The 27,623-nt window shown below is 47.6% G+C and overlaps 1 protein-coding gene across 2 annotated transcripts; it reads right to left on the reverse strand.

Annotated features, from left to right (window-relative positions):
- Positions 1–1,783: 1,783 nt before the first annotated feature.
- Positions 1,784–26,663, reverse strand: CD84 (CD84 molecule). 2 transcript variants are annotated; one of them, XM_055333818.1, is made up of 8 exons: positions 26,612–26,663; positions 15,283–15,630; positions 10,017–10,265; positions 9,328–9,447; positions 8,641–8,673; positions 7,191–7,288; positions 6,114–6,173; positions 1,784–4,446 (listed from the first exon to the last, which is right to left on the reverse strand). In XM_055333818.1, exons 1-8 carry the CDS (start codon positions 26,655–26,657, stop codon positions 4,381–4,383), a joined length of 1,020 nt encoding a protein of 339 aa, XP_055189793.1. In that variant the 5' UTR covers positions 26,658–26,663; the 3' UTR covers positions 1,784–4,380. The 2 variants fall into 2 exon arrangements, with proteins under 2 accessions (XP_055189793.1, XP_055189794.1); XM_055333819.1 differs by lacking the exon at positions 6,114–6,173.
- Positions 26,664–27,623: the final 960 nt, after the last annotated feature.

The following is a 27,623-nucleotide window of genomic DNA, read 5'->3' on the forward strand; positions in this document are numbered from 1 at the left end:
CTTCCCCAGCTGCCTGATTTTGCTAAGGTATTTATTCCCTCAGCCTTAACATAAACTGCAAGAAGTAACTTCTACTTTCCAGGGTTGTTGTGAGTTTTGACAATAATGTATAAAGCATGTAGGAGAGCAGTTTGTAAGCTCTTAAGGAGCTCTTCCGGTCTCCCTGCCCTCAGGAGCTCTCTGTTTGCATTATTATTATTCAGAGCAGCCCCTGTTCTCGGTTGGGCTGGGGCGCCCGGTGCAGAGGACGTGGCCTGGTAAGTGAACTGGCAGGAGGAACGAGCATTGGTGTAGGACGACTGGAAGCTAAAACTTCGGCGCACACCCTAACTTAGCACAGGATCGGAGACAGGTGTGCTGCAAGAACCTGTACAGGGCTAGCATCTGGTGAAGGGGTCAAGCTTGCAAGAAGAGTCGCAGGCATATTCTTACGCTGCCCCATTTAGTCGCTACATCAGCCCTACATACTAGGCGCTATTGTAGTCCCCCTGTTACAGGAGGGGAAACTGTGGCCCAGAGAGGCGAACCTGCCTTGCCTGGGGTCAGAGAACTAAGAAGGCAGGATTCAGACCCAGGCACCCCTGCATCGGAGCCTGCGTCTGGGACCACTCAGCACCCTCCCGCCTTCTGTCTCCTTCAAACTTCGTTTTACAGCCCGTAGAGGCTGTCGCTGGTGATTCTTGAGAAAATTACTCAAGTCCAGGAAAATTCAGGGAAAAATCAAGCAGAAAAAAGTCATGGATCTGGAAGGAAATCTGGCCCGGCCAGTTCTCTTCTCCAGGCTGAACTTAAGAAACAACACCCACCAGGGTGCCTGTGGGGCTCGGCCAGTTAAGCATCAGCCTTCAGCCCAGGTCCTGACCCCGGGGTCCTGGGATGGAGCCCTGTGTGGGGCTCCCCGGTCACCCTGCTCAGGGGGGACTCTGCTTCTGCCTCCCCTGCTACCCCCACCCTGCTTGTGCTCTCTGTCTCTCTGCCTCTCTGTCTCTGTCTCTCAAATAATTAACATCTCTCAAAAAAAAGAAAAAAGAAGAAAGGAGAAACACGAGGGCAGTCAGGTCCCTTTCTTTCTGCGCCCAGTTTCCAAAGTGGCCCAGCCGAGCTCTTCTCCTGTGGGCTGTGCAGTTTAGAGCACTCCAAAGTTTTTTTTAAAACAAAACAAAACAAAACAAAACAAAACCCATCACATTTTAAATCAACTTCACCTTCTTGTTCTGAGAGGCCCGCACTGCCCTGTGTCCTGCTCCGGGCCTGGGCAGCTGAGCCCTGCTGCTAGAGGGCCCCGCCCCGGAGATGCTGTGTCAAGCATCTTTGTAAAAACTGGCCCATGTAGGTGAGACAAGATTCTGACCCGCTGAAAGAACAGCCCTGTAGACCTCCTGGTCACAATCCAGTCCAGCTGGCAAGGTGTGAAGGGGGAAATGAGATCACACCCATTTTGCAGAAGGAGAATCTGAGACCAAGCCCTTAGGGGATGGGGCCAGTGGCTTATAACTTCATAAATCAGAAGAGTCCGAGGAAAGAAGAGTGAGAGACAGGAGCTCAGTGGCCCTGGGGCCCAAAGGCCACACGAAGAATTCCTGGGCACTGGGTCCCTCCCAGGTTTGTTCTCCTGGGAGACCCGAGGACGTCTTGCTCCAGCTCTATTCTTTCTCCCCCATTGACTGGGGAGAGCATCAGGGAGAAGCAGGGGCCGGTGACAGAAGGACCGTGTTCAGGAGAGGTCCCTCAATTCACATAAAGGTGAAGCATGCTTTTATTTATTGCTTTTTAAAATATTTTATTTACTTTTTCACAAGACACAGAGAGAGAGAGGCAGAGACATAGCCAGAGGGAGAAGCCTGCGGGAACCTGCTGTGGAACTCGATCCCGGGACCCCAGGATCATGCCCTGGGCCGAAGGCAGAGACTCAACCACTGAGCCCCCCAGGGGCCCCGAGCATGCTTTTATTTTAGGGGAAACCCAGCCTGGTCAGCATCACATTGGATCTTCTCCAGCCCTGTGACAGGTCTTTATTTCTTCCTTCATGTCCCTCCCGAGGGTGACTGCCTTTCACTCACACCTAGTTCATCGCTTCAGGTGATGTCTTTGTTGGCCTAACTCTGGAAGGCTTTTCCGTCCACAGTGTCCTTACACTGACATCTGCATTCCGACATTTAACCGCGTTGTAATTGGATTCCACTCTGCTCGTTGGCCTCTATCCATCCTTGCGACGTGTACCTTCTATTTGAGCGGGCTGCTCATTCCCAGTTCTATTCTATCGCATTCATTGCTCACAAGCAGGGTACAAGGCACGAGGCTGGTTGGTGGTGGATACACAGATGAATAAAACTCTCGTCTCTCATGATCACTCTTTATGGTCATGAAGTCATGGGTCTTGCCCATGCGTACGGTGAGTGGAAGGAAACGAATAATGGTCTATGCTATGAAGCAGAGAGAAATGAGATGCAGTGATTAAGGAGCAAGGGGCCAAAAGGAGTGCAAGAAGGCCTAATTAGTTTGGCCAGTGACACCAGGGAAAGCTTCACAGAGGAGGTGACATTTGATCTGAACATTGCAGTGTGTGGGAAGGGTCAGGAGTGGGGGCGCACACGGAAGCCGAGGCGGTCTGTGGGCACAGGCAAGGGACTGTGAACGCACTCAGTGCATCCGGGGAGGTGCCCCAAAAACATCCCACAGATCCACGTCTCTGCTTCTTGTGCTTGCCTCAGTTGGATGTGATCTGTCTTCTTCATTCTTGGCCAAATCCTATCCTTCTTCCGGAGCCCAGCTGCAGCCTCACCTCCCTCACGGAGCCTTCCCTGACTGCTAGCTCCTGGCACTCCCCACAGCAAGTAGTTCGGCATTTAAGTATAGAGTCTGCTTGTCTTGCATAGGGCAGCTATTGTGCTCATCTGACACTTTGGGGGTCTTGCAGCCCCCAACACTGCTAAGGGTGGTCAGGGCTAATAGGTCAGGTTCTGTGGACCTATTCACTGGGACTAACATCTTCCTTCCTACATACAGCTTATTTCTACTGCCCAGGCTGGGACTGCTGATGGGGATTTAGGATTTAGCTGGCTATGGGTGCCCACACATGAGGGAAACAATTCTTCATAGGATCACCTGAATGTTCTGTTCAGGCCTGCGTGATTCCTCCTCAGCGCTGGCGGGAGGGGCAGGGGCATCTAACCAAAGTGCGAAGTCCAGGACTCTCTGGACTGAGTCTTAGGAACAAGGGTCAACCCAGTTTCATCATCTACACCATCATGTATCTGCCAAGTTCCCTCTGAAGAATGACCTGCTTCTTTCAAGGTCTCTTGTTTTGATGGTTGAGTTGTGGTCAGTTCCCCCAAAGTGTCAGAAATCTAGATGGTCAATTCCTTTTGGTGAATGGGGTGCTGGGTATTGTCTCTTCTCCTTGCTCAGGCTGCTTGGAATAGGTATTAGTCTGGTTCCACAGAGAAATGGAACCAACAGGGCACATCTCTAACAAGGATGTGGCCTGTGTGCTCACGAAGACCGAGAAGTCCCAAGGTCTGCAGCAGGAGAGCTGATGGCATAAGTTCTAGTCCAAGTCCTAAGGCAGGACACCTGATGTTCCAGCTCTAGGGTGGTCAGGCAGAGAGAATGGATCCTCCCGTACGCCGTCGTCTTCTTCTACTCAGGCTCTTGCTGGATTCGGTGAAGTGCGCCCACACTGGAATGGGGGCTCCGTCTGCTGTATCAGTCTGCCAATCCAAACGGTAATCTCATCCTCACAGATTCCCCCCAGAATAATGTTTAACCAAATATCTGGGCACCCCATGGGTGGCCCAGTCAAGTTGAAAAAAATGGCCATAAAAAAGTCTTATGAGGCTCTACTTCAGAGCAGTCTAGTCCCTACAGGAGGAGCATCTCCCCGCACTCCACTTGGAGGCCGCGTCCGCACAGCTGAGAGCTGCGCTTCCAGTGGCTTCCCGGGAGACGCCGTCCTGTAGGGTTGGGCTGGTCCGGCCAGCTGTCCCATGCACAAAGGTTCCTGGGCAGAGGGACCTAGAGGCTGAAACGCAGCCCACACTCTACTCGCCAAGCACGTGCGTGGGCAGGGCTGCACCTGCTCGGGGGAAGGGCGCTGTCGTCTAACTGGTCCAAGGCGCTGCGTGGACTGTGGCCGCCGCGCACCAGGGCTCCTCGCAGAGCGGCCCGGGGGGTAAAGCCACGGCCCACTCCAGACGTGCAAGGCACCGATCCTTTCTACATCGGGGGCTGCTGGGCAGGGTCGTCTTCTCCAGTCACAAAGAGCCACATACTGGGGTGTGATGGCCTGAATCTCCAGGTGAGATATGCGCAGGGAAGTCGGGGTCCGGGGCACCCGCTAGTTTGGAGGTTCCTCCGGTTCCGTGGGGAGGAGCCAAGGGCCTAGATCACATTTTCGTAGGTTGAAATCCCAGGAGGTTTGGCGTCCCGAGCGCTGGCTTTCCCCACCTGTGCGGGAGAGGACGTTGGAGCGGCGAGGTAGGCCGCGCCTGCTGGCGGGGAGGCCACACGGGGGTTCGGGGTACCGGGGCGCCCGGAGAAGCCTCGGGCCTCCCTGGCGCTGGCGAAAGGCGGGCTGCAGGGCCCCGCCGAGCCCTTGTCCCAGCTCCAGTACCCCACTTGCGAGCCCCGGGTAATCAGCTGTGTACCCAGCCAGATGCAGCAGTAAGGACTGGGGCTGTTTGCGGGGATTTGGATCACGGGCTTGGACAACATCCAGGCTCAGGCCTCCCGCGTTCTGAACCCCGATAGCTGCACCTCCCAACTGGCCAGTCGCCTCCGCCAGTGACTGGGGTGCCGCCGACAAGCCTGCCCCTCACCCCGAGGCGTCTCGGTCCTGGGGCTAGACCTGGGGCCTGGGGCTGGCAGGGCCACCACCCGGGTCCTAGGACTCACCAGTCCCCCCACATTGACGATGAGAACGTGGCCAGGCTCTCAGTCCTGCCACCCGGGCACCCAGGGCTCCCTTTCTGGGGGACGCGAGCACAGGTGGGACCCCAGCCACAGCCCGGGAGCTCCAGCGGCCACTGGCCCTCCCTCCACCCCACTCCCAAATAAAGTGGACCCAACAGGAAAAAAAATTTTTTTTTCGAATCACATAGTGACCAGTTAATCATTGCCACCAACCTCGTCTGGAGGACGCACTTGGAGACGCCAGGACCCAGACAGCGGGACCTCCCGACCCAGGCCTTGGCGCTGTCACCCCCGGTGTGCAACCCCTGTCCTTCAGCTCCTGTGCTTGCCTGCGGCCCTCTGCCCCCCGCGCCCCCTTCTCCTCCCCTCTCCCTGCCCCCTTCCGTCTCCCGGGGCAGTGAGGGCCCCTCGGCCTCAGCGCCAGGACCCTGGCTTGTCCTCACACGCGACGGCCCTGGGCATGGAGCTCTCAGACCCTCCTGCTCCTGCAGCTCACAGACACCGCAGAATCAGCTCCTCTCATTCCCCGTCTGTTGGCAGCCAATTGCCTGGTATTTCCTCCCGCCGTCATTTGTTCTCGCTGCTTCCCCCCCTAGACTCCCCGGCTCCTATTTACCTTTCATGAAGATTTTGCTCAGTTTGAGGAGGACCCTCATAGACCAGGACACCCCTCACCAGATCTTACTCCATCTAACCTTCCTTCTTTGCCTACTCGAGAGCGGGACACTGAGGCACAGGGCATTGCAAGTGTGACTGCTCCCCTGTGAATGGTTGTGGGGGTTGCACACTGCACAAGTCAGCTGGTGGAAGAAACAGAAACTGAAATTCAGCCTGTGTCCTACTCGCCGGTCTGGGTACCTGTGGTGTGGCCTGCATCTGTCCAGAGGGGGGCACCTGTTGTCTAACTTTGTCCTGTGAGCCAGCAGGGCCCTGGGTGCTCTAGAGCCCGAGGTTTCCACACGGCAGCTCAGAGGCCCAGGGGCTCCCGCATTAGAGGCAGAGCACCCCAAGCAGGCCAACTTGGGGACGGCCACGGCCCCGGGAGCTGCCTGCAAAACACCTGTGGGCCGAGACCCTCAGCGGTGAGTCCTGAGATGTCCAGAGAAGGGGACCACGGGCACCAGCCGGCCAGGCGCACGCGGAACCACGGACTGGCTGCCACGCTCAGGGCAACAGGGACACACAAATCAAAAAGGATTTACCTTGTCAGTCTGCAGGGTGGAGTAAATCCTACTCACTGGCTCCTCCCCAGCAGGGAGCTCCTATAAAACACCCATCCCCACCCCCACTGTCAGTGAGGGGCTCGGCCCCCTCCCTGCTTCTGCCCTGCCCACTGCCCCCCTGCCCACTTCCACCAAGTAACCTCCCCACCCCCCCACCCCCACCCCCGGCCTCAGCTCTGGTTCCGTTTGGCTTCGGAGAGGGTCACGGTTGGGTGACGGGTGGGAGGACAGGGTAGCCCTTGGGTGAAACCCTCAGGAGCCAAGAGTTGGGGTTTGCATGGTTCAGACCAAGCCGTGATCCCTGAAGACTTTGGTTGTCGCCAGGCTGCGTGGGCCCTGCCCCCATCATGCGAGCACAGTGCTTGAGGGACCAGGCAGTGGGCTCCCCGTTGGTCCTGGAGACTTCAGGGCACAGCCCGGTGGAGGCACAGGGAAGGTGGTGCCTCTAGAAGCCTGGTCCGGGGGTGAGGGAGGGGCAGGCAGGGGAGGGGCAGGTGGGAGGAGGGAGCGTGCTGCAGCCAGACCAGGACACTGAGCTCAAGGGGAGCCCCTCGTGGGGCGCCTGGGGGCGCTCAGGCGGTTAAGCCTCTGCCTTCAGCTCAGGTCATGATCCCAGGGTCCCGGGACTGAGTCCCGCATTGGGCTCCCTGCTCAGGGAGGCCTCTCGCTCTGCCTCTCCACTTTGCATGTGCTCGCTCGCTCTCTCTCAAATAAATAAATGAGATCTCTATTAAAAGGGGCACCTCTCTCAGTTCTGTGTCCTTGGAGGCCGCTGAGCCACCTGTCCCATGTTGGTGGCCACCTAGCAGCCCTCACCGCACACCAGGGGCTCCACTCCTTGTCAGGCCTGTCGCCAGGGCCCGTGTGGAACCCGACACCCCTGCCCTTGGAGGCTCCCATGGGGTAACAATGGTCACAGTCCTGTCCTCACGGCATCATTTCCCTGACATGATGATGCTTGGTTGGACCCTCCAGATCCTTGGCCTGCTGCCCTCTGCCTCCGACTCCCTTTCCCGGGGGGGGGGCGGGGAGGCCCCACGAGTTGTATCAGCTCACCTTGGAGTGGGGGATCTCGTCATAGATTCTGCCGTCTGCTGGCGGGGCATCTCTTGTAACCATGACGTACGTGTAGATGGTCTTCCTCGAGATGGCATCTGCGTCATGAATAAATGTAGAAGCAGAGTGTGTGAGAGGCGGATGGACTTTAGAGGTGGCCTGGCCTACTCTAACGTTGTCTCTTTAGGATAAAGACACGAAGCGCTCCAAGTCTATCATTGTCGTGAGACGATGCTGGGGGTCCTTGGACTGCCTCTCCCTCTTCTAGGGACTGCACGTGGGTGGGGGGTGCGGCCCACCCAGGGCTCCGTGGGGACCCTGTCTACCCTGGAAGCAACGTTAGGCTGACGAGGCTCTCCCAAGGCTGCCCACATGGTGGGGGGCAGCCAGGGGCAGCTGCTCCTCCCAGGGTCTTGCGCGGTGTCTCGGCATACGGTGCCCCCTGCCTCGCGTGGCCAGTTGTCTTCTCGTGTGACGGTCTTGCTTTCTCAGCTCGGCTGCTTCTCTCCAGTTAAAGGTTGGCTCGGACTCTAGTGCATGCCCCACTGTCACCACCTCCAGCTGCGGCGCGCGAAGACACTCTACAAACACTCACTGTCTGCCCGACTGGCCCACGGGGTCAGTTCACTGAGCTCCCTCTGCGGGCCTGGCTCTGCGTGAGGCCGCGGATCTGCAAGGGCCCTGGGGCCCAGCCCGTACCCTTAAGAACTCCTGGGCTCGTAAAGGCACTCCTCCCGGCGTGTTCTTCTCCTTGCTCCTGAAGTGGAGCATTTCGGGGTGAAGTTGAAAAGAGACTTCACATGGCCAGAACCTAGGGTCTCCACAGTCCAGGGCACCAACATATCCACGCAGGACGGGCTGAGTCGAGCAGTGCCACCGGGGTCCGACATTTCACATTCAGGTCTGTCCCAGGCCCTGTGTCGGCACGCGAGCCAGATCAGGTGCTCCTGTCACCTCAGTGGTAGATGGAAAAGGTGGCACTTCTTCCTTCCAAAGAGACCAGGAGGGATTGAAGGCAGATGTCTGTCTGAGGAGCCCTGAACGTCACCTATGGCCTGTGTCGGGTCGCACGACTTCTCCCCATCGCGCAGCCGTGTGATGGCCCGTGACACAAACTCTCCTCCTCGGGGTGCCTCCTTCCGTGCCACGCCCGGGCTGTCAGTTGTAAGTTCAGTGCTGACATTTAGTGAGCGCTTACTATGTACCAGGCTGCAGGCCCAGCACTTTATGTGGGTAATTCCATTTAACCCACTTAGTAAGGATGGCCACCGCACCTGTTAGTAGGCCTGTTTTACCACTGACAAACCTGGCACTTACGGGGACATTGAACCCACAGCTGGTAAACCTCCAGCCCAGACTGCCTGCAACGCACTAGCTGAGTCTTAACCAACCTGCCGTGAACCCATGTCTCCCCCTTGTTTTCTGGGGAAACTGGGGGCCGAGAACTTACCAGAGTTATTACTGAAGTTCTTCAAGTAGGAACCTGAGGAATCAGACCCAAAGGAGAGTCAGGAGCATGGAAGCAGAGGTAGATCCTCTCTACATCCAGGCTTGAATTATGATTGGTGGGATAGGAAGATTTGGGGAGATCTTGGGGGCTAGGAGGAACAGGAGGGCACAATGATCCCCTGGAGGCCTCAGATCAGATTTCCTGAATTGCCAACGCCACAATTACAGAAGGATCCAGAGGGATCCGAGGGATCTAGTGATGACCAAGGAATGTAAAGTGAGCACATGTCCCTCAGTGACTCTCCAACGGTCATAGTCAAAATACGATGGAATTGCAAGTGACCCTGGAGACCCTCTAGTTCAAAGCTCATTTCCCATGTGAGAGCACTGAGCCAGCGAGGTAAAGACACACGCCAGGGAAGCACAGCTTCTCAATGGCAGTACTAAACCCAAATCCAGGCTCCGGGCCCACCAGATACCGATGACACCAGGAACAGATTCCGAAGTGCGCTCAGCGTCCCGTCCGCAGTGCTAGGGCTCATCCCCCTGGAGACGGGGAGGTGATGGAGCGGGGACTGCGCAGGTGGATTCCCTGCAACCAAGGACCTCTGTACACTCCCTGGGATAAATGCCACCCCAGGAAGAAGGAAGGTGCATGTCCACATTTTACCTTCCGGAAAAATCCTACCTTTTCCTCTTCTGCACATCAGGAACAAAAGGAATGAAGGCACAACAAAGATAAACAGAGAGAGCATGACCAGCCCGCTCAGCAGCCCTGTGTGGCGAGATCGGGGGCCTGTCGCGGCGTCTGGAAAGAGAAGATACAGGAGACTCGGCTCTCAGGAAACAGGCCGTGGGCTGGGCCACACTCAGGGGCTGTCACCATGGGCTGTCCGCCCGGGCAGTGCCAAAGCTCCCAGGGAAACTGTACTTTCTGGGATCCCTGGGTGGCTCAGCGGTTTGGCGCCTGCCTTTGGCTCAGGGCGTGACCCTGGGGTTCCGGGATCGAGTCCCACGTCGGGCTCCCTGCAGGGAGCCTGCTTCTCCTTCCGCCTGTGTCTCTGCTTCTCTCTCTCTCATTCTATGTCTATCATGAATAAATAAATAAAATCTTAAAAAAAAAAAGAAACTGTACTTTCTGCTGTTAAAAGTCGGCGTTAGAAATAGAATCAGAGGGCCACGCGGGGGCTGCCTCCGAACACCCCAAATGCACGGCCTATCTCAGAAGGCTCTGGCCCGTCTTCCAGGCCCTCGTGGGAGGAGGTGCCGCCGGGGACCAGGCCTGGCACGAGGGGGGGACACTCCCCTGGGAAACAAGGCCGGGCCGCTCCTGTGAGCGGGTCTCAGAGCGCAGGGCAGCCGGACAGAGCTGGTTACCTGCGCAGAGCTGCAGGCCAGAGATGGAGTCAGAGCTGTTGCTCACAGGGTTCCAGGCTGTACACGTGTACGTCAGCTTCTGGCTGTCGGGTGTCTGGAAGATCCGTATTGTGTTACCCTCCTCCCCCAGGGGACTCCAGCTGTATGTTACGTTCTCTTCTTTCTCCACGGAGCACGTCAGTGTGACATTACAGGTGCTGTTGATAGACGTCATTGAACTCTGCGTAATTTTTGGCTTCCCAAGCCGACCTAGGAGGGGACGACATGGGTGCCAGGGGTAAGTGGAGCTGGCCTGTGCCAGGAGAGCCAGCTGTTAGACTTCCGGAAATTTTTTTTTAAGAGCGTTGTTAAACACAGCCATCATGAGAAATGAAATTGTAAAAACTTAGAATAAAATAAATCATACCTTAAAAAAGCTAATACATACTCAAAACTCATCTCTCTCTCTCTCTCTCTTTGGCCAATTTACTATTATCTATGCTCTACAAATTATTTTCATCTATTACATCTGTCTTTTGTAATGATATACTAAGTCCTCCCAATTCCTTTTTTTTTTTAAAGATTTACTTATTTATTTATGATATACAGAGAGAGAGAGAGAGAGAGAGAGAGAGAGAGAGAGAGAGAGGCAGAGACACAGGAGGAGGGAGAAGCAGGCTCCATGCGGGAGCCCAATGCGGAACTCGATCCCGGGACCTCAGGATCGCGCCCTGGGCCAAAGGCAGGCGCTAAACCGCTGAGCCACCCAAGGATCCCCAGTCTTCCCAATTCTTTTTTTTTTAAATATTTTATTTATTTATTTATGATAGTCACAGAGACAGAGAGAGAGAGAGAGAGAGAGAGGCAGAGACACAGGCAGAGGGAGAAGCAGGCTCCATGCACTGGGATCCCGATGTGGGACTCGATCCCGGGACTCCAGGATCGCGCCCTGGGCCAAAGGCAGGCGCTAAACCGCTGCGCCACCCAGGGATCCCCCTCCCAATTCTTAAGGGAAGTTTTAAAACACAGGGGGAGTATGTACACCACGGGAACGGGCAAGTGACGGGGCGCCTGGGTTGCTGAGTCAGTTAAGCATCAGCCTCTTGATTTGGGCTCAGGTCATGATCTCAGGGTCATGAGATCAAGTCCTGAGCGGGGCTCCGCCCTGGGCGTGGAGCCTGTGAGGATCCTCTCCCTCTCCCTCTGTTGTCCCCCCACCCTCCGCCCCCCCAAGAAATCGGCAAATGCTCAGACTTGGGCTGGGTCGACTGCTCTATGGATTGTCATTCTAGACTGAAGATTACTAAAGTAGATTAAAGTTGAAAGTGCCTCCTGTCTGTAGCCATAACATTGCGAATAGCACCAAAAAAAACCCCTCCCGTATTTGAAAACCATTATCCAATTCAGCAAAGAGCCTCTCACATGGATGTGCAAGTGAACCTCTGAAATATCAGTTTGTTGAGTTACATTGTCCCTATTCACTCTTTTAATGAACCCGTCAACCATCACGTTGGCTTCTTCGTCGGTGGTAGTTGCCGTTGGGAGGTGTACACACGTTCAGCAAAGCTCAATGGAAGTATTCTGTGAGTCCAACTCGCTCTGTGGGATGCACGGTAACACCGTGGTATATTTTATCACCACTGATAAAATTGTGTGTCGCACACCCTTTGTGTCACACACACCAGCAAGAACCAGTTGAACGTTTATCAGCACACCGCCACATGAAACAGTCTTTAAGAAAAAAAAATTTTTTTTGGCTCTGTTTTCTCATGTGTTTTCATTAAGTTGTTTTGTTTCATTTTGTTTTGAAGTGCCCATGGTGAAAAGTTAGAATCTCTTTAAAAGTTCATTTTAAGGGCGCCTGGGTGGCTCAGTCCGTGAAGCATCTGCCTTCAGCTCAGGTCATGATCCCGGGGTCCTGGGATCGAGCCCCACGTCAGGCTCCCTGCTCATCGGGGAGTCTGCTTCTCCCTCTGCCTCTGCCCCTCCCCCTGCTCATGCTCTCTCTCTCAAATAAATAAAATTTTTTTTAAAAAAAAAGTTCATCAAAAAATATTTTTACTAAAGTAATCAAAAGGTAAACTGTCCAAGTTGTAGGCTAGAAAGGGTTATGGAAGAACAATTATATTTAGGATGGAGGGAGAGCTATCTGAGGCAGGCAGAAGGAAGGGGAAGATCTTCTCTCCACCAGCAGATAAGAAAAAAGGGCCCATTCAGACTTGGTAAATTTAGTTCAGCCTTGACCAGGCTGCTGTGCTGGGCTTTGTTCCTCCTACCAAAGCCATGTGGGAAGGGTGCAGAAGGAACCAGCATGTGGCTTTCTAGTTCATGGGGTATTTTTAAAGTTGTCCGTGCCTCTGAGGAAGTGGCATACGGTAAGGAGGAAGCTGTAGATGTTTTCCATTCCAGCCTCACCAGAAACCCTGGTCCTACAAGTCTCGTAGAGGGATCTATTCCAGACCAGAATTAATGAGGACTTGTGAAAAAAAAAAATTTCAAAGAAGTTTGGCGTCACCTTGAGGAGCTCCACAGCAAAAAATGAGCCAACGTGTGTGTGCGTGCGTGCAGGTGTGTGCAGGTGTGTGCACGCACACATTTCTTTAGAAACTTGATTTACTAGAACGTTCAAATCTCAGCTTGATATTTACTGATTTTTTAGAGAAATTCTTTTTTTGCTGGGCATTGAAGTGGGGGATAGTTCCTATTAATTCCTATTAAGAATAGGATCCCATCTCATTTTCTCAGCAGGAACAGGGATGTTACCTGCATCAGGCTGCTGAGCAGAGAAGGGCGGGGCAGGGCTGAGTGGGGAAGCCACTGGACACCTGAGTCCAACCAGCCTCCGCTGCTCCCAGAACGGGTGCAAACAGCTTCGCTGAGATTTGGCTCCAACAGTAATGACATAAGGATAATTGTCTCCTGCTGGGGTTGTTCGTCGTGAAGACTAAATGCGGTATTGTGTTTACAGAACACTCTAACACCCATCCATCCATCCGTCTATCTGTCTATCACCTATCTATCCATCTATCATCGATCATCTATCTGGCCACATTAATTATCTACGGGAAAGACAAAAGAAGCCAGCAACAAGGACTGCCCCTGAGAAGGGGGAGTTGCGATGTCTTTTACTCGGTGCATGTATTGCCTAAGCATGTGTGATCTTTCTATTTTCTTAAATTAGGTGCTAGAATGACAGAAACATGGAGTTCAACAAATGTCAGTTCCCTTCTCTCTCTCTCTCTCTGTCTTTTTTTTTTTTAAGATTTTATTTATTTATTCATGAGAGACACAGAGAGAGGGAGAGGCACAGGCAGAGCGAGAAGCAGGCTCCATGCAGGGAGCCCGACGTGGGACTCGATCCCAAGTCCCCAGGACCACGCCCCGGGACGAAGGCAGACGCCCAACCACTGAGCCACCCAGGGATCCCCTCCCTTTTCACTATCTTCTCCACTAACTACCCAAAAGGTACAGATTCTGTCATGTGGGAAATCCGGCCTTCTCTGAGACTTCCCCGTGGTCCGTTCTAACTGCAGACGGTATACACCTCCCAGAAATTGAGTGAGTACAACTGAACATATAAAGAGATGAGAACAAGGGCGCCTGGGGGGCTGAGTCAGTTAGCATCTGACTCTTGATTTCCACTCAGGTCATGATCTCAAGGTCTTGGGACTGAGCCCGGCTTGGGGCTCTGCGCTCAGCGGGGACTCTGCTTCTCTCTCTCTTCCTCCTCTTCTGCCCCTCCACCCACTCACATACACTCTCTGTCTCTCTCAAATTAGTAATACATCTTTTAAAAAATGGTTAAATTGTTAAATGCTGTGTTATGTAAAATAAATAAATGTTGTGTTATGTATATTTTATCACAATAATATATTTTTTAAAGATTTTATTTATTTACTTGAGAGAGAGAATGAGCGAGCAAGCAAGAGAGAGCATGAGGGGAGGAAAGGGCACAAGGAGAAGGAGAAGCAGACTTCCCGCTGAGCAGGGAGCCCAATGCAGGGCTCGATCCCAGGACCCCAGGATCATGCAAGACCTGAGCCGAAGGCAGATGCTTAACCGACTAAGCCACTCAGGCGCCCCTCAATAAAAACATTTTTTAAAGAGCAAAAAGAGGGACCCCTGGGTGGCGCAGTGGTTTAGCGCCTGCCTTTGGCCCAGGGCGCAATCCTGGAGACCCGGGATCAAATCCCACATCGGACTCCCGGTGCATGGAGCCTGCTCCTCCCTCTGCCTGTGTCTCTGCCTCTCTCTCTGTGTGTGTGTGACTATCATAAATAAAAAAAAGAAAGAAAAATAGATTTACCATGTTTTCATTCTTGGGTATTTATCTTGGAGGAACAAAAACTTATTTTATGCTGAAACTTGTACGTAAATGTGCATAGCAGCTTTATTTATAATAGCCCTGAACTGGAAACAACTAAAATATCCCTTGATCGGTGAGTGGTTAACCAGACCAGTACATCTGTACCGTGGAATACTATCCAGCAATAAAAAGATACGAACTACTGATACTTGCAATAATTGGGATGACTCTCAAATAAATTATGCTGCGTGAAAAAAGCCGATCTCAAAAGCACACATATTGCATGAGTGCATGTAAGCGGCCTTTGTGAAATAACGTACTGCTGGGTATGAAGGAGGGATTGACGTCTTCTAGGAGTTGAGGAGGGCATGGGTGGCGAGGAATGGCTGAGGGCATCTTGCTGCAATGGTTCAGTTCAGGATTTTGATCGCAGTAGTGGTTACACTAGGGCGCACATGTTAATAAACTGTACACGCTACACTTCTACGCACATAAATGAGCACCCAGACAGCTGATGACCCCTGAATAAGCTCCAGGTACGCCAATGTCAACTTCCAGGTTTTGATATCGTACTACAGTTACGTAAGATGTTACCGCCGGCGGAGGCTGGGTGAAGTGGACGCAGCACCTCCCGGCATGGCTCTTCACACCTCTCTGTGCATCCACACTTATTTTAAAATAAGGGTTTTTCTAGAGAAAGACTCTCCATACACTATCTCACTTGATCCCCACTATGGGAAGTGAATAATATTATTATTCACATTTTATTGAAAAGAAAAACCAGGCCCACTGGAGAACCTGCTGATTGAAGATTACATGGCTAAAAACAAGCAAAATCACCTCCTCCTTGTGGGTATTGATGTATTTATAGAAGTATTTATAAGTACGGAAAGATTTAGGGAAGCCAATAAAGAAATCAAGGTGTTCTATAGAGAGCAAATTTGCAAAACAAAACAAGCCCTTTATCCTCCCACAACTTACGGAAGACTTGAAGGTTGTAGCGCCTGGTGGTGGTGACCATCCCTTCAAGGATCTTTGTATTTATGTCGGCTTTGTAGATGCCTGAGTCTTCCATCCTCAGATTGCTGATCTCCAGGTTGTAGTTCTGACGTGAGACATTTATTCGGTCATTGTAATTTTGGTGGGTCACAGTCACTTTGGGTGCTGCTTCTGAGTCTCCCGGTGTTACAAAAGCAACCGATGTTTCAGAGTTCCAAACAATGTTGATGACTTGCTGTGATTCTTGGATATTTAAGGGGAAAGTAACGGACTCCCCCAGAGTCCCAATGACCGTGAGGATGTCTGTGTCACCTCTGGCTGCTTCCAGAGCTGGGGACATAAATAGAAAACCATAGCCTTTCATGGTTGCACCTTTTAGAGTTTCCTGTCTCCCCAAGCTTGAGCTTCCCTGAAGAGCTGCCTCAGATGCAGCTCATCCAGGTTCTGGAGGGGTTTTTTGGTTTTGGTTTTGGATTTTTTGGGTATTCTACTCTACACATAATATGTTATGATGGCTAAATTTCTAAAGGATTATCATTCAAAAACGAAGTTTCCAGTGAAATTCAAGAGAACTGTTTCATTAAAAACATTTTATCTAGACTTATAGACTGAAAGGTAAGGGATTAGAGGGAAGAAGACCATAAACCTCCAGGAGGTTGGAGAATTAAATGTGGTTTTTTTTTTCCCAAGATCATATTGTCAAGGGATGGAAGAGCTGGGACAAGAGCCTGGCTGCTGTGGTCTTTGCAAAAAGAAAGCTACATTTATACCTTTATTCCTGGGAGATACAGGTAGAGTGCATTAGAGGTTCTGGAAAAAAATATTTCTCAAAAAAAAATATTTCTCAAGTTGGTAATTTGGAGGTCTTTTTTGTTCACTACTCTATCTCCAGCCTCTAGATGACTAGATGACACGTAGTGGGTGCTTAGTAAATATTTGGGGAATGGATTAATAAATGGAATTCACTTATGTGTTGCCTGGAAACTCTTAGAACAACTTCTGAAGTAAGCAAAATTCATTTATTCATTCATACATTTTATTTTATTTTTATTTTTTTTAATTTTATTTATTTATTTATTTATTTATTTATTTATTTATTTATTTATTTATGATAGTCACAGAGAGAGAGAGAGAGAGAAGCAGAGACATAGGCAGACGGAGAAGCAGGCTCCATGCACCGGAAGTCCGACGTGGGATTCGATCCCGGGTCTCCAGGATCGCGCCCTGGGCCAAAGGCAGGCGCCAAACAGCTACGCCACCCAGGGATCCCCGTCATTCATACATTTTATAAATGAATGCATGGGTTTATTCAAGGTCAGCTTTGTCCCAAATACTATGGCAGGTAATTAGTAATTAAATTTATTTGTTTATTTTTTTTAAGATTTTTATTTATTTATTCATGACACACACACACACACACACGAGAGAGAGAGAGAGAGAGAGAGAGAGAGAGAGAGAGAGAGGCAAAGACACAGGCAGAGGGAGAAGCAGGCTCCATGCAGGGAGCCCGACGGGGGACTCGATCCTGGGTCTCCAGGATCACACCCTGGATGGAAAGCAGGCACTAAACCGCTGAGCCACTGGGGCTGCCCTAGTAATTAAATTTATAATAGAAATGTTTGCTGAGCGTCTACTCTTTTAAGTGTGATGTAAGGAGGTGGGGGATACAGTATATTGAGATTGTATGTTGTATTGATATAAAGTTGATATATTGATATTTATCAACTGATATATATCAAAATTGATATTTAAAGTCCCTGCTCTCTGGAACTTAACAGTTAAAGGAAGAGATCAATGTTAATTGGATAAGCACAGATGCTCACATACAAAATATATAGTTGACTCTTGAACAACACAGATTTGAACTGCGTGGGTCCACTTATATTTGAATTTTTTTCCCATAAATACAGTACAATGCTGTCAATGTATTTTCTCTTCTTTATGATTTTCTTAGTAACATTTTCTTTTCTCTAGTGTACTGTATTGTAAGAATAAGGTACGTAACACAAAAAATATATATAAAATTTGTGTTAATCGACTGCTATCAGTAAGGCTTCTGGTCAACAGCAGGCTATTAGTAAAGTTTTGGGGGAGCCAAAAGCTATATACATGGATTTTCAACTGCCTGAGTGGCCAGCATCCTCAACCCCTGCATTGTTCAAGGTCAACTGTTTAGGTATTACGGTGTTTTGAGAGAGAATAGCAAGGGGACTTGATCTCTTCTGGGGAATCCAGAAACACTTTCTAGTAAAAGCTGAAGGATGAACGCTTTTAAAACCCAATGTGGGGGTAGATGACAGGCTTATTTTTTTTTCTCTCCTCTTCTTTCACTTTATGAAGGTAAACTGATTTAAACCTAGTTTGTAAAATGGAAGGCAATATGATCATAAAATAGTCACCCTTGCCTTCCAGCCCCGTAATCCCAGAATGAGCCCACGGACTCCTAATACAAATCTCCTTCTTTTCAGGCCAACCAAGAGTTTGCTTTAGGAGGACCATCCCAGGTGAGGTGTGATGACTTAGTTGAGGTGGGTGAAGTACAGAAGGAGATGTAACAGGGTCATGGGGGAGGAGGAGACTAAGGGCCCTCATCTACAAACACTTATTAAGTGCTAACTATGTGCCAGATGCTGTGTTAGGGACTCAGGGAAGAATAGGATGTGGTTGCTGTACAGAGGAGTTCACAGTCCAGGGAATAAGACAGATGTGTATGCAAGTCAAAAATATCACAATCTGAAGAGTGCCAAATGGTAAGAGCAAAAAAAACCAAACCATTGTGTGAACAGGAGAGACTAAGGCTTCCTTCAGTGGCAAGAGTCATAGTTTACCAAAATCCAGCTTCTTGAACATTAATTCTCTCCAGGTAACTGTTCCATTGGGCTGATAGGGTCTGACAGAGGGGTACTTGGTGTGTGCCAGCCTGAATTCCTCTCAGACATGGGCAAGCAACCAGTACAGGTGCATAGAGCCTTGAGCCCAAAAGGACTCCGAATTTGTTTTTAATGCTGCTGTGTCACCATGAAATTCTTAATATTATTTGAATAAGGACTCCCTATATTTTCATTTTGTACTGGCTCCTGCAAATTAGACAGATGCTTCTGGTGCCGGATAGTCTTGCAGGGCTTTTTAAAAGTCAGACCCTTACATCTAACTGCCATTCGGCTCTGTTTATTCAAGTCAAATGTGAGAAGAGGATGTAGGTTTTCTCCTCAAGCCCCAGGAAGTGTGTGGGTAGCTTGTGAAAAACAGAACTCTCTGGGGTTTATGGCAGTTGTCTTGCCACAAAGAACATAATATTGTTTTTGACTTAGCCCCCATAGCAAGTCATTGAGAAACTGATGGTATATTGAAAGGTAATGCGACAGTAGTAATGGCAGGTAGGTCAAACTGGAGGAAGTCTTGCTGCTACTCTTGCTGCTTGTGTTGTCAGTGTCAATCCTGGGCTTGCTGAGAAAAAGCCTAGCGCTCACACATGCACAAGATGCAGTCACCTTTAGACACTCTGACTGTGGTCTGAGACAGGTGGCAGTGCTACCACTACATATAGTTGAAAGACCAGAGGGCTGAAGGTGTAAGTCCTAACACTTCTGCTTATAAGCTGGGTAAGCTTCACAAAGTCACAAAAGCTTTCTGAGTCTCAACTGCTTCATCCATAGAATGGAAACCATAAAATTTGTTCTATCTCATTGCAAATCATATAAGTGGAATGTCTTGTAACCATTAAGGCAAAATAAATGTTAGTTGTTTCTGAGGTTGATAATGAGGATAATTCTCATCCTCTTCATTATCATCCTCATAATCACTACATACCATTTAAGGCTTCCTAGGCCACCCCTATGATGGCCCTGGGGGAACCAGGACCATACTGAAGAATGTACAAAGGGCCATTATTAAGGGCTAATTCAAGTAAAGCCCAGAGAGATTGTTTTAGGTACCACTCACTTAATGGACTTTATGATTAAGACTTTAAGTTTTAAAAAAGAATCTCCATATCAAGCTACCACAATATTTATTTTTCTAGGTGCTGTAAGGACTCAAACATTATATTAGCATTGGAGAGGATCTATGGGAAACCCAACTTCAGAGAAAACTTGTGGCACAAAAATGTCCTGAATGGGAGAAGATAGTTACAAATCATATACCTGATAAGGAGTTAATATCCAGTATATATAAAGAACTCATGCAACTCAACAGTGAAAAAAATAAATGACCTGACTAAAAAATGGTCAGAGAATCTGAATAGACACTTTTCCAGAGAAGATAAATAGATGGCCACAAGCACGTGAAAAGATGTTCAACATCATTAATCATCAGGGAAAAGGAAATCAAAACCACAACAAGATATCATCTTGTACCTGTTGGAAAGGCTATTATCAAAAAGACAAGAAATATCATGTTGGAGAGGAAGTGGAGAAAAGGGAACCCTCATACACTGATGGTGGGAGTGCAAATTGGTGCAGTGACTATGGAAAACAGTATGGAAAATCCTGAAAAAATTAGGAATAGAGCTAACATATGATCCAGCTATTCCACCTGTGGGTACTTAGCTGAAGAATATGAAAACACTAATTCAATTTTTTTTAATTTTTTTAAATTTATTTATGATAGTCACACACACACACACAGAGAGAGAGGCAGAGACACAGGCAGAGGGAGAAGCAGGCTCCATGCACCGGGAGTCCGATGTGGGATTTGATCCCGGGTCTCCAGGATCGCGCCCTGGGCCAAAGGCAGGCGCCAAACCGCTGCGCCACCCAGGGATCCCCACTAATTCAAAAAGATATATGCACCCCTATGTTCATTGCAGTATTATTTATAATAACTGAGATAGGGAAATAATCTAATTATCCATCAATGGATGAATGGATAAGGAGGATCTGATGTACAAACACACACACACACACACACAATGGAATATAAATAGGAATATATATAATATATCATACACAATGGAATACTACTCAGCTATAAAGAAGAATGAAATCTTGCCATTTGCAACAGATGAACCTCGAGGGTATTATGCTAAATGAAATAAGTCAGAGAAAGGCAAATACCATATAATTTCACTCTTATGTAGAATAAAAAAAACCCAAAATAAACAAATGCTACAAAAATAAACTGATAGATACAGAGAACATATTGATGGTTATCAAATGGGGTTGGAGATTGGGCAAAATGGGTGAAGGTCAACCATAGGTGATGGACAGTAACTAGACTCTTGGCAGTGATCACTTTGTAGTATATACAGATGTCAAATTATAGTGTTGTGCACCTGAAACTTATATAATGTCATATGCCAATTTTACCTGAAAGAGAGAGAGAGAGTGTGAGAGAGAAGAGATTCATGGGGGTAGGTGGTAGGGAAGAAGACACATGGAAATTTCCCTGACCAGCCCTGCTAGATTAGGTGGTCTCACTCATGGGCTCTCCAGAGCTCTGTGTTTTTCCTTCATAGTACTTGCTATGCTATATAGTAGTCATGAACCCAAATGTCTGTTTCTGGACACTGTGAATTACTTGAGTCCAGGGGACTATACCTTCAAATCCCCAGACCCAGGATGGTGCAGACACACAGGGACTATACTTTCAAATCCCCAGACCCAGGATGGTGCAGACACACAGACCACTAATGCTTGTCATGGAACAAAAGATGAGGGCAGTCAGTGGAAGGCATAGATTTGGAATCAGAAGAGGGTCATGCCTTGTCTGAGGTGGAAGGGGGAAAGGAGATGATGAGTGAAAGGACAGGGTATCTTGAGGTGCTGTTGGGGATGAAGAGAGAAGAAAGGCTGCTTGGTGAGGCGAAGCAACACTGGTTTGAGCCAGGTGGCCTGTATTCAAGTTCAATCCTTGACATTTACTGAAGCCCTTATCTTACTTTACTACAAGATGGGATGTAATAATACCCACCCCATAGAATTGTTTGAGGGCACCTAGAGGTGCTTAATACATAGTGGGACATTTTGGAGTAGAGAGGATAAAATAGAAGATAGTCATGCTTGATGGCCTGCAACTCTCCAGTAGTATAGAAGGTGAGGCTATCTGCTAAGAGTGAAGAGGGGAGGTTGGGACTAGGTAGGAAGTGTAAATAAAGATTAGGAGCACAGGTGTTGAATCCAGGTATATTTGAACCTAGCTGTGCTATTTTGAGAAAACTATTGAAATTCTTTGATCCCCAGGTTGTTCACCTCTAAAATGTGAATATTTACTAAATGCAGTTATGAAGATGTGCATTTAGCACAACTCCTGGCACATATAAATGGTAGTTACCATTATTATTTTTGATGAATGTACAAATTTGAGGAAATGATACTCTAAGGAACATCCTAGAGAGTCAACAAGACATTGATTAGTGGGATGAAGGGTTGAGGAGCAGCCTTGGGAGGCCAGTGAAGAAGAGGTGACCCACATGTACAACATCTATTTCCCAGTGAGTGTGATTTCCTTATTTCCATATACCAGACCACAGAAGGGAGGGGTGAGAAGGACATACTAGAGGAGAAGAAAGGCAAGAAAAGGCTGGACCCCTGGGGTGTGAGCTTGGACGTCCACTTAGTGAAGAAGAGCCAGACTGCATGAGCTTGAGGTCTTAGGAAAGTTAACAAATTCTCTGGGCTGTTTTCTCAGTTTAAAAATGAAGCTCATAGTGAGTGACGCTTACCTCATGGAAGTGTCATGAGAGTTAGATGAGTTAATATTTGTAAATTCCTTAGAATGATGCTTGGCATGTACTAGGCACCCCTACATGTGTACTATATAAAACAAAGCCCCGTGGTTACAGAGGTGAAAATAATACCCCAGTCAACTCTGAAGGGAAAAAAGAGAGTCAAAACACTGGGTCTGGAGCAGAGAGCTCCTACCGAGAGCAGAGATGAAGAAGAGTATTGTTGCCAACAGCCACCTGAACACCTTTGCCGCCCCCCCCCCCCCCCCCGCTTCTTTAGGATCCTTCAAGCAACCATTTCTTATGCTTTGGGGGCATTAGTTAATCATCCCCTCCTCTCCTCCCACCCACTGTCTCCTAGATCAATAATAGGGGGAGAACCTCCCTGAATATGGCAAGCCCAGAAGGGAAGCTGGGGGTGGCTGCTCCCTGCCCCCTCAGGAGAGAGTGGGTTGTAGCACGTTACATTGAGTTAAGGGCAGTAGAGGGCAGAAAGGAGGCAAAGGGTTGAGCAGCCAGCTTTGTGTCAATCTCCATGAGAGTGGTAAGTCCTTTGGTTATGGGGTTTTAAGAAAAGGAACCTACCACCCCCACACAACAGTATACTATTGCCTATTGGATTTTTTTACTTTCTTTTTTTTCCCTAAAGATTTATTTATTTACTTTGATTGGGGAGGGGCAGGGGGAGAGAGAATCTGAACAGACTCCCCATTGAGTGCAGAGCACAATGCAGGGCTCCATCCTAGGACCCCGAGATTGTGATCTGAGCCAAAATCAAGAGTTGGCTGTTTAACTGACTCAGCCACCCAGGTGCCCCAGCTTTCTATCATCTCTTTTGAGATCTGGGTTGACTTGAACCCATTTCTTCAAAACAAACAAACAAAAACAAACACACACACACACAAATTCTCAAAACCAAGATGGGATCCTGGCCAATCATTGTTCTATCACTACTTCCCTCTATTGGTATATAATAGAAAGTTGAGTGTAATGAAGAAAACATGGGTACATAGCACCACCAACACCAGCCCCAACCAGTTGCTCATACATCTTTCTTTTCCAGCTTCCACACAGGTCAACCTAGTAAACCCAAACTCAGGTTCATTCCTCTCTAAGGTTCAAAACAAGAAAGATTTGACTCAGGAAACACTTGAATAGCCTATAAATTGGATCTCACCAGGACTCTTCCAGCCATGAAATCCTGTGTCTAATCTCCAGGGTGAAGGTAAGGACCTACTTATCCATAGACAGATAACCAGGTGGGTTCATTCACCTCTTGGACTTCTAAATATTGACTTCTGGAATGCTTCTACTATGCTATACATTCAACAGGATTTCAAAACCTTATTGATATTGGAACTTTGTTTATTTTGAAGAAGAGAATTCAAGTCACCTCACATCATATTGAAATGACTGGTACTTGAACCATGTCTGGATACAGTCTGCTTTGGTGGCCTGCTTAAACTTCTATTATTGGTGAAGACCTGTCCACCAGCCCCATTCTCTGCCTGAATATTCCTGTCTTTATGGGAATAAAACACCACTTTCCACTGAAAAATCCCAAAATGTGATCATGATCAATAGCAAAGTCAGTATTTTATTCCATGTCAACATCAAAGGCATCAGAGGCAAAGGCAGCCTTGTTCAGTGGTTAAGCCTAAGGACATTGGAGTTCAAATCCTATTTCCTCCAATTTTTGGCTAAATGGCCTCTAGTTTTCTGTGTTTCTTTCTCTAAAACTGGGGTATTGATAGTGTTCATCTTAAACAATATTGTAAGGATTAAGGTAAATAATAAATGTGACTACTTAGAGTAATGCCTGACATGTAGTGATTGCTCCATAAATGGTTAATTATTCCTATTATTAATGGGGGATGGGTAAGAGGAACCAGGTGAAGATTGAAGAAACTGTAGCAAAAAAAATGTAGAGAAAAGGAAGAAGTAAAGAGTATAAGAAAGAATATAGAGCAGACAATGGGCATGGAACAAAAGTGGTGGACTCTTCTGTCTTCCACCCTAGAGGATGAGGGGCTAGTTCCTTGCAGAGGCAGTCAGAATCATGGTCACAAGTTATGATGAGAAAGTGGAATTTGGAGCATGTGACTGTGAGCCTTGGCTCTTTGAGAAAACTTTTCCATTGTGGAAGAGTCATGAGTTTGCATATTCAGACTTCTCTCATTTCAGTGATTTCAGAGGAATTCTATTGGATATGTCATTTGCAAGTATCTTCTCCCATTTAGTAGGTAGTCTTTTAGTTTTATGGACTGTTTCCTTCACTGTGCTGAAGCCTTTTGTTGTGATGTAGTCCCAATAGTTTATTTTTGTTGCCTAGGGAGACATATCTAAAAAGTGTTGCTAGGGCCAATGTTATAGACAAATTATTGCCTGTGCTCTCTTCTAGGATTTTTGTTGTTTTTTAAAAAATATTTTATTTATTTATTCATGAGAGACACAGAAGAGGCAGAGACATAGGCAGAGGGAGAAGCAGGCTCCCTGCGTGGAGCCTGATGTGGGACTCGATCCCAGGACCCCGGGATCATGACCTGAGCCAAAGGTAGACACTCAACCACTGAGCCATTCAGGGGCCCAGATTTTTATGGTTTCATGTATCACATTTAGGTCTTTAATCTATTTTGAGTTTATTTTTGTGTATGGTGTAAGAAAGTGGTCCAGTTTCATTCTTTTGCATGTAGCTGTCCAGTTTTCCCAACACCATTTGTTGAGGAAATTGTCCCTTTTCCATTGCATATTCTTGCCTCCTTTGTTGAAGATTAATTAGCCATATAATCATGTGTTTATTTGTGGGCTCTGTATCCTGTGCCACTGATCTATGTGTCTATTTTTGTGCCAGTATCATACTGTTTTGATTACTACAGCTTTGTAATATATCTTGAAATCTGGGATTGTGATACTTCCAGTTTTATTTTTCTTTTTCAAGATTGCTATGTCTATTTGGGGTCTTTTGTGGTTCCATGCAAATCTTAGGATTGTTTGTACTAGTTCTGTGAAAAATGCTGTTGGAATTTTAACAGGGATCACATTAAATCTGCGTGTGCTAGCACTTTAAAGAGCATCAAGAAATTGAAAACTTAATGAGAGGAGGCCAGGAAGAGTGGAGAAGAAAGAGCTCTAGCCTTGGGATTAGGGGAACCAATGTCCCTTTCCAGCCTTACAAATATCAGCTTGTGAAACTTCAGGTGAATCATTTAACTTGAATCTTAGTTTATACTTTTTCTGTGTGTAATGGGATTAATAATATCTATTTTTGCTTACCTCAATGGTTTTAGAGTGAATTATGTAAGAATATAAGCACAAACATTGCAGAATGCTTTGCAAATTTGCAGAATGCTCTTCTCTGGAAGACAGGGGACATCCTTAGATTTCCACTTAGCTTCTATCCAACTCTTTTCCCTATCTACTTGCATTTTCTGTCTGCCGTGTCAGGGTGGTTAGTACAGGATCCCAAAAGTTGCCCTGCCTAGTCATGCACTCTCCATGAAGTTCAAATTAAAGGAGCCACAGTTTAAATGACCAAGGGAGCCAGAGAGACCAAGGTGTAGTGATTCTACCTTTTTAGGAAATCCCAACCCACTAGATTCTCTGTGTTCTAACACATACCAGGAATTTGCTAGTGTGTTTTTTTCAGAGGGGGTAGGAGAGGCTATAAGTAGATTTAGAAATGTCAAGCATAAGGGCTCAGTTGGTTAAGCGTCTGCCTTTGGCTCAGTCATGATCCTGCGGTCCTGGGACTGAGCCCCCAGTTGGGGCTCCTTGCTCAGTGGGGAGCCTGCTTCTCCCCTCCCCGCCGCCTCTCTCTCTCTAGCTCTCTCTCTCTCTCTCTCTCTCACAAAAATGAATAAAATCTCAAAAAAATAAATGCCAATCATAGTTTTTATATGCAGAAGGTAACTGGATTTAATGAGAGACTGCAAAGACAAAACACTCCCAGAGCTGTGTTTATGTAACATAGTTTTCTTTATAATAACAACCACCAATATTCAAGTGTCCTTATAGTTTATCTCTAAGCTGTAAGAAAGAAACAAAGTTTCAAGTTCTCCATTTCTTTTTTGAGGCCTAACTTTTTCGTTAATGGAAATAACAATCTCTTCCTCATTTATTTTGGAGAGTTTTTGGAGGATAGAAGCAGAGTAATAACTCTGAATGTGCTTTGAAAATAAAGGGGGCTTATAGAGATGAAGTTCTTACAATGGCAATTATAGATATATAATTACTCTAACCTGATAGAGTAATGAAATATAATTTGGAAGGACATATCTCTGTCAAAAATTATACACCAGAATCTAAAGCCAAAAAGAAACGCTTTTAAGTTATTCAGGGTTTTAGATAATATATATTCTTTTGTTGGACTTTCTGAGTACGCCTACCAAGTGCTGCCTTTCCTAAGCAGAAGGGTTTGTTTTCAAACCTTTGAAGACTGGGCACATATAAAATTCAGAAACATAGATTCTAAAGCCAAAAAACAGGTTTGGATCCTAAGTCTCTCCCCAGTCAATTAGATACTTTTTCAGACCCAGGGGGTACCTGTTAAAGTAGATGGATGGAGGGGGCATTTCAATGTCTTCCTTAAGGGCAATTTCTAAAACTTAATAGAAAACCAGGAGGGTATCAACAAGGGTCAGAACTCACAGGTTTGCAGGCAAAGGAGCAAGATCCACAGGCCGCGCTGAGCCATGTTCCTCTAGGCTGTAATCTTTGTGAACAAGAAGGCGTTCCTCCAACAAAAAGCCAGTCGCGAGTAAGTTTCCTTGCGCAGTATATAAGAAAGGAAGTATGAGCTAGCCGACTGGGGGAACATTGGCTTCTGCTTATGGTGATAATTATTTCCTATTATATAATACAAGATGCCTGGCATTAATTAATTATTTATTCAGGAAATATTTATGGAATGCTTACTGGGTGTCAGGCACTCTTCTGGAAACTGGCAACATAAAGAGCAAAAAAGCGACTGATCCCTCTCCTTTCATGGAGCTCATATTCTTGTTGGGGAGATCAACAACTACATAGGCAGTTCCCATATAGTATGATAAGTCTTATGATACAGAAAATACAGGGAACTGGGAGAGCAGCTGAGGTCTCTAATTTGGGCAAGGAGAGTGTGGGGAAGGCTTTTCAAAGGAACTGGCAGTCCTCCTGAGGTGGACTTGAAGAGCAAGTTAGCATCACTAGGTGAAAGGTCGTAGGGGGAGACGGAATTGGAAGAATGTGTTGAGCCTAATAAATGGTAGCAACTCATATTATGTAATTACAGTTACAGAATTATATTGCATGTAATTCTACTATACGTAATTGTATTATATAATTATATTGATTATATAAATTATATTTTATGTATATGTGTTTACTGTATAACATAATGAATATAATTATATTATGATTAAACTACATGTAATACAGGACTGTTTTCTAGTAGAGGCCTCCCAGTCCCTGTTAGAAGAGTATCAGGGGCCTTGTATGCGTGTGGAGTATCAGGGAGAGGTGATGAGAATAAATATTTGGGTCCATGAGCTAGGCAGTTTAAATTTGAATGCAGCTGTTTTGGGGAGTACTTGGGGGAAGCTGAGGACATGGCCCCTGAGACCTAAATTGGCAGTAAGACTATGTAAAGGCTTTCTCACTGAAAGGTGTCTTTGGCCAACTC

This window comes from Nyctereutes procyonoides, unplaced genomic scaffold (assembly GCF_905146905.1).
Source record: "Nyctereutes procyonoides isolate TBG_1078 unplaced genomic scaffold, NYPRO_anot_genome, whole genome shotgun sequence".
NCBI classification, from domain to species: domain Eukaryota; kingdom Metazoa; phylum Chordata; class Mammalia; order Carnivora; family Canidae; genus Nyctereutes; species Nyctereutes procyonoides.